This window comes from Theobroma cacao, chromosome 10 (genome assembly GCF_053813885.1).
Source record: "Theobroma cacao isolate CCN51 chromosome 10, ASM5381388v1, whole genome shotgun sequence".
Lineage (NCBI taxonomy): Eukaryota > Viridiplantae > Streptophyta > Magnoliopsida > Malvales > Malvaceae > Theobroma > Theobroma cacao.
Window position 1 is genome coordinate 21,964,599 of NC_142648.1, and position 10,064 is coordinate 21,974,662.

The 10,064-nt window shown below is 30.0% G+C and overlaps 1 protein-coding gene across 1 annotated transcript; it reads right to left on the reverse strand.

Annotated features, from left to right (window-relative positions):
• Positions 1 to 1,119: 1,119 nt before the first annotated feature.
• Positions 1,120 to 2,943, reverse strand: LOC18586904 (uncharacterized). Its single transcript, XM_018128693.2, has 2 exons — positions 2,582 to 2,943; positions 1,120 to 1,672 (listed from the first exon to the last, which is right to left on the reverse strand). Exons 1-2 carry the CDS (start codon positions 2,894 to 2,896, stop codon positions 1,202 to 1,204), a joined length of 786 nt encoding a protein of 261 aa, XP_017984182.2. The 5' UTR covers positions 2,897 to 2,943; the 3' UTR covers positions 1,120 to 1,201.
• Positions 2,944 to 10,064: the final 7,121 nt, after the last annotated feature.

The following is a 10,064-nucleotide window of genomic DNA, read 5'->3' on the forward strand; positions in this document are numbered from 1 at the left end:
ATATTTTAGGTGTTTAATTGTTGTTTCAAATATATATATATTATATACACTTTCTTTAGATTATTTTATATTAGTTATTAGGGTATTAGGGTGATATTTGGACGTTAGTGTTTTTAAGCATCGGTTATAAAGGATTTGAATAGTTTACATATCCTTTTGCTTTTATGGATTGTTGAATTGAGTAAAGCTACTAACGATGATAACCATGTTCCATAACTTGACTGACGACGTGGTCAATGAAGTGGCTTATTGAAGATGTTATGCCACAACAAGTGCTTGGTAATTCTCTTTTTCTTCTTTTTCTAGAAAAAATTGACTCAAATTATCTCAACTTGCACCCAAACAAATTTTACATTCTTACTTAGAAGCCAACTCTAAGAAGTGCAACTATTATATCATAAAGTAATAAGAAAAGAGCAATTGAGGTCATATTTCGAATTTGAGTTTCTTTGAATTTGAGTCTCTAATTTTTTGTCCATTCAAGTTTGGATTTTCATTTTTTGGAACGGGTTTTTCGATTCCGTTTATTCTTTGTCACCTTCAATTTTTAGATTTATATATATAAATTCAAAATTTAAGTCAAAATGTAAAGAAAAAACCATAAAAAGGTCAATGTCAATTCAAGTTTGAATTTTTATTTTTTGGAACGGGTTTTTGGATTTCATTTATTCTTTGTCACCTTCAATTTTTAGATTTATATATATATATATATTTAAAATTTAAGTCAAAATTTAAAGAAAAAAACCATAAAAGGGTCAATGACAACTTTCTTAGGATAGACGGGCAACTTATCAATGCAATAATTAATCATATTTTTTTTCATAAACACCCTCCTCAATTCGTCTAAATTAATATTTAAATGGATAAATAAAAAAATTGTGTCTTAGTTCGAACAAAGTTATAGCCTGGATCCTTAAGAGAAACTGGTAACCATTAAATTTTAAAATGAACATTTTACCACTTTGTCAGAAATTGGCCAAGGGATGAGAAGCATCGGAAAAAAGAAAAGAATAAAAGAAAGAAAGAAAGGCCCGCCACACCCTACCCCCCCCCCAGAAAAAAAAAAAAAGAGAGGGAAGCTAAAAGAAAAATAAATACAAAAACACTTTAGCAGCCATGTGGACAAAAAGTTTAACTTTATTTGTATGGGGTTGAGCTAAATAAGGTTTGGCATCCCACCGACACACACATAAATATATATCTAGAATATGTATGGAATCATAGCCCTGACTCCCTCTGGGAAATCTTCAAATTTGGAAAGGTACCATCTCCTAGTGGCATAACTCCTACCCATCAAGTACAAGGTAGAGCCTAGAGTGAATGAAAATGTATATAATGTTTGGGAAATGAAAGTGATTCCCCAAAACCCTAAAACCTCAAATAGATAGTGAGGGCATGCCACTAATGCAAATAAACCACCCTTGGGAATCTTGTATTCTTTGGCACCTTTTCCTCTCAGCTTGGAGAGGAGGTAATGATGGTAGAAGTTTCCACTTACTCCTACTAGAAACAAAACAATTCCAGGGTATTTCAAATCAACTGGTGGCTCTGGGACTCCCTGTGTGAGGTGTTGCGAGTAAATCATGCTTGCACTGGATATCAAATAACTCACAAGTATGAATATCAGTGTGTCAAGACCCATTTTACCACTGTATTTATGAATAAGAAGGGCCTGCGGAACAAAGTAACAAAAATAAGACTTTTAACTCATTTGGACCAGAAGCAATAGGACTATAAATTTTTTTTTTTTAATTGTGAGAAAAGAGATTTAAACCTTACTCGTTAAACATGAAAGTTATACACCAACTAATAAATTAAATACTCAAATGTAAGAAGACTATAAAGTTATTGTGAAAATGTTTTAGATGAATCTATGACAAATTTATTACGGCGAGGAAGAAATAAGGTGGAATTGCAAAGAAATTATCTTAGTAGGAAAGATTTTTTAAAAAAAGATAACACTAAGAAATTAGCTCAAATATATAACTTTGAGATCGATGAGGTTTGGGTAAAACTTCTAAATTTCATCGTTTGTATAATATTTCCTTCTTTATATCTAAATAAACAAATATTAACTCTTGATGTTGCTTAGATTAGAAGTTTTTTTGAGTTTTAATTTTTACTTTTACTCAAGTTCCCCAGAAAATTATATATTATTCTTAATTTTAAAATCATCATGGATTTTAACACATGTTAATGTTCTCTCAAGAAAATTTTCTTGCACTCGCATTAGTAACTCTTGCCAACTCTTTCTCTTCTCTCTCCTCATTTCTCCTTTTTTTTCTCTTTACTAAGAAAAGCGATTTTCTCAAATCTAAAAAATCAAGATGAAAATACCAAAATATCCAATATCTAGTAAGTCCTTTTCCTTTCAAAAAAAAAAAAATTTGACTAGTGAGTCCTTTTGATCGCTTTTTAATTTTTAAATAAAAAATTTACCTGGCTACCTCAAGGGTCACAACTTTTGTTATTTTAAAAGAATATGAGTTATTTCAGTTTTTGTTCAATAGTAAGTGTATGTATCTCCTTATCTTTAGATAAAAACTCCTTAATAATGTCTTTGGAAGAGAAAGATATATACCTCAAAAACTCTCTTGCCGAAATGGATGGTTATCGCAGATTTCAGCAACAGAAATCTGAAACCCTCATCCGGGAAAAGCAGGAATGAAGCGACCCCGTTGAGGAAGCCTGGTGTATAAAGTATAACCATGGCAGCTCTGGTTGACAGCGTAATTTGGGATGCTTTCGAAGCCTGTGAACCCACACCAAAGAACTTGGAATATTGCACATGTTTCCCTCTTACTTCTTCTAACCCACCGTTCGCCATGGAGGCCAAAGTTAGCAAAGAAGTTGCAGTGAAGAACAGGGAAGGTGGGAATAGATATTTCAGCAACATGGTTTTCTCTTTCTCTAAGGTTTTTGTTTGTGTTAATCCACATATAATATGTACTCTTGCAAGGCATTGATTTCTGTCATTTTCAATAGTACTATACGTGTGGAATTTTTGGTTGAAATTTCTTGTATTCCGTTAAAAAACAAAAAATGATTGAAATTTCCTGTTGGCCATGAATGAAGCTTTCAGGGAGAGCGTAATCCGTTTGAGGATCATTCTAACATTGATTTCAGTGGATGAGCTACGTCCACTTGCATATGGTTGTTTTCGCTCACCTTCAACCTCAATCCTCATCTCTTACGAGTCAAATATTGCTATGAATTAATAATAATTGAAATTAAAACAATCGGGGAACAAAGCAGAGACTTAAATCCCCTTATTTACCAAAAGAAAAAAAGAAAATGAAAAAACCTATGGAGGTTGGAGTCAATGTTGAAGTTCATAGACATGATAAATAAATATAGCTAATAATAAGGCTAACAACTATATTATAATTGCATGCAGAGATTAATTGGTATCTATTCATAAAATTTAAGATGATATTTATATAAAAAGTTGTGAATTAATGTATAATTTCCCTTCTTGAATTTTTTTAAAAAATAATGCATTAAATAAAAAAACTTTTCTTAAAATACTGTTAATCTATATAAGTAACAAATGGTGCAGTAAAATTGTATTGAAAGAACTTCTGTATAAGTAGCTCACGTGATTGGTTTGGGAGTGTCTTTTCTTGAGAGGTCATGGGGATTTTTAGCTTTAGGCCTTTAGCATGGTCAACAAGAAAGCCGCTGCTATCTTGCCATGATCTCCGTAACTAGTCACTTATTCTCGATGCCATACATTTGGTAATTGAAGAAAACGATTGAAAATTTAATCAATGATGAAACATTGACTCTCTAATTTTTAAGTTGTGTTTGGTGCTTTATAATACAATCAAAAATATGATTGTAAAGAATGTAATTTTCGATAGATAACGTTGTAGTGTTTGATATATTAAAAAAAATATGATTAAAATATTAAAAAAATAACATTACATCATTTGATTTATAAGTGCTTTATTAAGAATGTAATGTTAATTTCAAAATTATTCTTATGTATTAAAATGCAAGTTTCATATACTTGTATGTTTTTTCTTGTTGTAGATTTTTATCTGATATCTCTTTAATAAATTTTCCAATAGATAACCAAGCATCGAGCAAATCCATGTTAATATTAATTTGAAAATAACTTTTTATTTATTAGAAATTTTGAAAATTTTAAAATATATTGTTGTTATTATTATTTTGAAATATTCCTAAAATATTAAAATGTAAATAATTCTTTTTAGAAAAAATAAAAAAATAAAAAACCAAAATAGATTTTTTGAAAAAATAAATTGAAAGTAAAAAAGAAATATTTTTTATTTTTAAGAGTTTATTATAAATTATAGAGAGGAAATAATTTTTTTATTTTAAAAATTATGAGCATAAAAAAGAATATCTTCTATTTTTTCAAAATTTCTAAATACATTTTTTATTTTATGGATTTTCTAATCTTTTATAGTTTCTTAAAAGTAAGAATTATTTCTATTTCTTATTGTTCTAGAATTTTTTTAATAATTAAAAATTATTTTGGGTCTTTTGAAATTTCTTATAATTTTTAAAAATTAAAAAATTACTTTTATGTTTTTAAAAATTTATAGATTTTTTTAAAAATTTGAAATATTTCTAATTTTTCAAACTTTTTTAAAGTGAGAAAATTAAGTTGTAGAATTTTATTGATTGAAGAAGGTAAAAATGTCAAATCAAGTTTGGCAACATTGCAGAGTAAGTTGTAATTTGATATTGAATTGGTTTTTCAATGCAATCACATTTTACATTCCATTGGCTATTGCATTGGCTTGTTACAAAATAAACATTGTAATGTAATTTATTTGGATACATTGCGGGGAATGTGGGTGCACATCCCTAATATGGAATGTCAACTTAGAATATTAAAAATTTGCTTTTTCATAGATTGAATTTTTTCTGATAATTGAAATTGTGAAATTGTAAAAAGGAACCTCAACTCCTATACAATTTACCTGCACAAAAAAAAAAAAAAAAGAGAGAACAATTTTTATGTTTTTGAAGTTTGCATTTTACTAACATGTGCATGACAAGTGTAGAATTTTCTTAGAAAAAATAAACTTCAAGATTTATAGTACTAGTCTTAATGCTTGTTGTTGAAATGTAAATAAGTATTTTATAATTTTTATACTCTTAGTTTGTCAAATTATTTGAAGCAATCATTTGAGTAAAACCGTATATAAACTTGTCCTTGATCGAACATGAGGAAAAAGGTTCCAAGAATTTTTATGTTGACACTATATTGAAAAATGTAATTGACACAAAGAATATTTGAACTACAGAGAGTCAAGCCATTAAGTTCAAGTCCCTTGGAATGAAAAAAGAAGAGGAGGAGGAAAAGAAAGAAGCCAAAGAGAAAAAGAAAAATCTTGTTCTAAAAATCAACATAATTGAGGAAGAACTAGAAAATCTATTAAGTGTTGATGATGAAGAGCTAGCCATGATGGCTAGAAAATTCAGAAAGCTCATGGGACAAAAGGGCAAAAGGATTGGAAGAAAGAGTTACAAAAAGGATCAAGGTATTTCTTGGAAATACAAGCACAAAGGTGATCTCAGCAAAAAAGATGAATGATCTGCTTTGAATGTAAACAACCTAGACATTTCAGATTTAAATGCCCATTACTCAAGGAAAAATCTTCAAAGAAAATGAAGAAACCAAAAAGAGCAATGGTGGCGTAACTCTTCAAGCTCAAAGGAAGAAAAAGAAAAATTGAAAGAAAGAGCAAATTTTTGGTTGATGGCAAGAGAAGAAGAATTTGAGGTAATATCTAACTCCTATGATATCTTTTATGATGAACTTCAAGATGAGTACAATTGCACGTATGCTGAATTTGAAAAGCTTGCAGTGAAATATAAACCTATGAGGAAGAAAGCCATAGCATGGATGATGAATTAGAAAACATCAAACATGATTATAATTCTGTTTTTGATCAAAGGAATATGCTTCAAATTGAACTTGAACATTCCAAAACAAATTTTGAACTCTTGAAGTTGGAATTAGAGAACAAAAATATAGCCTTACAAAAGGGAGTGGATGAAAATGTTGCTTTTAAAGCTTCAATTGAAGAGAAATCACAACTAAAATTAAAACGTGAAGATAAACCAAAAGGAATTACAATTTTTAGAAAGAAAAGTAATGCATCCTCACAACATTGTTATGTTTATGGCAACAGAGGTAATTTTTCTTATGATTGCTATCATATTGGAAGTAACCTACCCAAAACTAAATTGGTTTGGGTGCCTAAAGGATCTCATGTGATTGCAAAGCCCCAAGAACCCATCAATGTATGGGTAACTTTAAAGAAAAACTAAAGGTTTGTGTTGTAGGTTGAGCAAGAGTAAAAAGACAAATGTTTTGAAGCTTTACCAAATGAGAGGTAGCCTTGGTATTTGGATAGTGATTGCTCAAGACACATGACTAGCAATAAGAAATTATTCACAAAGTTTGATAGGAAGAAGAGTGGTAGTGTTTCCTTCAGTAATGACTCCAAAGGCATTATCTAAGGAATTGGAACCATTGGTAACATCTTTTAAACTCAAATCAAGAATGTTTTATTTGTTAAAGGGCTAAGACATAACTTACTAAGCATTAGTCAACTTTGTGATAAAGGCTTTAGAGTTTACTTTGATTCTCATGGATGTCTAGTAATTGATGTTGACACTAACAAAGTTGCATTCATCGGCAAAAAAATTAAGAACATGTATGTTGTCTTTCTTAACGAAATTGAGCTTAATAGTGAATCATGCCTTATGGCCAATGATGTGTGTGATAGTTGTTTATGGCATAGAAGATTAGGACATACTAGCATGCACACTATTTTAAAACTCTTAAGAAAGAATCTAGTCATTGGCCTTTTAAAGATATCCTTTGAAAATGATAAAGTTTGTGATGCATGTCAATTTAGGAAATAAGGTAAAAGTTTGTTTAAATCTAAGAAGATCACATCAACTTCTAGATCACATCACTTATTTGGACCAATTACTATTACTAGTCTAGGAAGCAAGCCATACGACTTTGTTATTGTAAATGATTACTTTAGACAAGCTGGGTATATCTTCTTATTCACAATGATGATGCATTGCTCACTTTTGTTAAACATTGTAAAAAAGTGCAAAATGAAAAAGGTTTTACCATTGTCAGTGTTAGAAGTGACTATAGTGGTGCATTTGAAAGTGATGATTTTGAAATCTTTTGCAATGAAAATAGTTTTGACCACAATTTTTTTGCTCATAAAAGTCCACAACAAAATGGAGTTGTTGAAATAAAAAATAAGACTTTAAAAGAAATGGCAAGAACAATGCTTTGTGAAAACAACTTGCCAAAATATTTTTGGGCTGAAGCTGTGAACATAGTAGCTTATATTTTGAATAGAGTTTCCATTAGAGCCATGATTTGTAAAACCCTTTACGAGCTTTATAAAGGAAGAAAACCAAACATTTCACACTTAAGGAGTTTTGGGTATAAATACTTTGTTTTAAATAATAGAAAACACACTTTGGGAAAGTTTGATGCTAAAAGTGAAGAAGCTATTTTCTTAGGTTATGCATTGAACTCTAAAGCATATAAACTGTTTAATTAAAGAACTCTGATTATAAATGAGTCAATTTATATTATTTTTTATGAGACTAATGCTACACAAAGAAAGGTAGTGTTTGATGATGATGATGCAGATGATATTGAGAAGAAAATGGAAAAGATGACCTTCGACAACAAAGAAGATGATAGAGACAACTCAAAGGAGAAAAATGAGGAAAAACTACCACTTGAGGATTTGCAAAGAACTAAAAAACAATACAACGATCTTCCTAGAAGCTGGAGATTTGTAAAATATCATTCTCAAGAACAAATTATTGGTGATCTCTCAGAAGGTGTCAAAACTAGAAGTAGATTAAGAGAAACCTATGAATATCTTGTGTTCATATCACAAGTGGAACAAAACAACTTTGAGGAAGTTGAAAAGGAAGAGAGTTGGATGATTGCTATGTAAGAGGAACTTGGCTAATTTGAAAGGAACAAGGTTTGGACCTTAGTTCTAAGGTCAACCAACCATCCAATTGTTGGTACAAAATAGGTATTTAGGAACAAGATGGATGAGTTGGGAAATGTGGTAAGGAACAAAGCAAAGTTAGTTGCTCAAGGTTATAATCAAGAAAAAGGAATTGATTATGATTTAACCTTTGCTCTTGTAGCTAGATTAAAAGCAATTAAACTTTTACTTGCCTATGCTTTCTACATGAATTTTAAATTGTACAAGAAGAAATGTATGTTGAACAACCCCCTAGTTTTGAAGATTTTGATAAAATTAATTGTATGTATAAATTGCATAAAGCCTTAAATGGATTGAAACAAGTTCCTAAAGCTTGGTATGAAAGACTTTCAAAATTTTTAATTGAAAAAGGATACCCTAGGGGGAGTGTAAATAATACACTATCCATAAAGAAAAATGAACTAATTTGATTGTAGTTCAAATATACGTTGATGATATAGTATTTTGTGCCATTAATGAAAAGTTGTGTGAGAATTTTGCTAAAGAAAAATAGGGTCAATTTGAAATGAGCATGATGGGAAGGCTAAAATTTTTCCTTGGTCTAAATCAAGCAATTTGAGGATGGAATATTTATCAACCAAGAGAAATATACTAAAGAAATACGGAAGAATTTTAGTGGGATGAATATGAAATCAATTGGAACTCTTGTGAGTCCTTCTATAAAGCTTGACAAAGATGATAAAGGAGAAGATGTAGACCAAAAACTTTATGGAGGTATGATTGGTCATTTCTTTATTTAACTACAAATAGACCTGATATCTTGTTTAGTGTTTGCTTGTGTACAAGATTCCAATCATGTCCTAAGGAATCACATTTGATTGCAGTGAAGAGGATTTTTAGATATCTTTTGGATACTTAAGGCTTAAGACTATGGTATCCAAAAGGATCATCTTTTAATCTTCTTGGTTATTTCGATGTTGATTTTACTGGCAACAAAACTGATTAGAAGAGCATTAATGGCACTTGCCAATTCCTTGGAAACATGCTTGTGTCTTGGTCTTGCAAGAAACAAAATTTGGTTGCTATTTCAACTATTGAGGCTAAATACATTTCACTAATAGTTGTTGTGTACAAATATTATGGATTAGGAAACAACTAAATGACTTTAGGATGCCAATGCATAACATTCTTATTTATTGTGACAACATGAGTGCCATAAATATCTCCAAAAATCCTGTTCAACACTCTAGAACTAAGCACATTTAAATTAGACATCATTTCATTTGAGATCATGTGCTTAAGGAAGATATTAAATTAGAATTTGTAGATACCTTGCATCAATTGGCGGATAGTTTCACAAAACTATTGTATGAAGACCAATTTTGTAGAATTATGAGAGAATTAGGAATGCTTAATGTTAATGAAGTTTGACTGAGCTGAATTGAACATGTTTTTGATGATATATAATATGATGGTTGTTTTTATATTTTGTTTTAATTGATTATAAAATGTTCTAATTAGTTAAAGAGACCTTAGAAAGAAGATAAGATTTACATTAATCAATTAAGGATCTCTTTAATCAATTAGAATAATTCTGTGTTAAGGTGATAAGCATAACTCAGTAAGGTGTTAATCAGTTAAAAACTCCCTTAACCAATTAATGTAGTTTTGGTCATTATAAGGGTTCTAAGTTAGTAACACTTTAATCGGTTAAGGCTTGTTTTAATTGATTAAAGCACTTTAAATGACGGGAAAACTAATGCGTGGGAAATTCTGTGAAATAAAAAAAATGAAGAGTGGAAGATATGGGAAACCACCCACTCAAAATGTGGGTTAACTGGTTACAAAACCACTTCTTAAACTCTTAAGCTTCTTAAAAACCCATTCCAAAAAATTGAAACCCCAAACACTTAGATCTCTCCAAAATCTATCTTTCCTCCGTCTAGTTTTAAGATAAATTGAGAAACCTTAAGTCACAAACTTTAGCAAAATCAATGGCTAAAACCTCTTTCACTAGCAAAGTTATTAACAAGAGTTAAGAGAAGAGGCCAATTGAGGATTCTTCTATTTTACCAA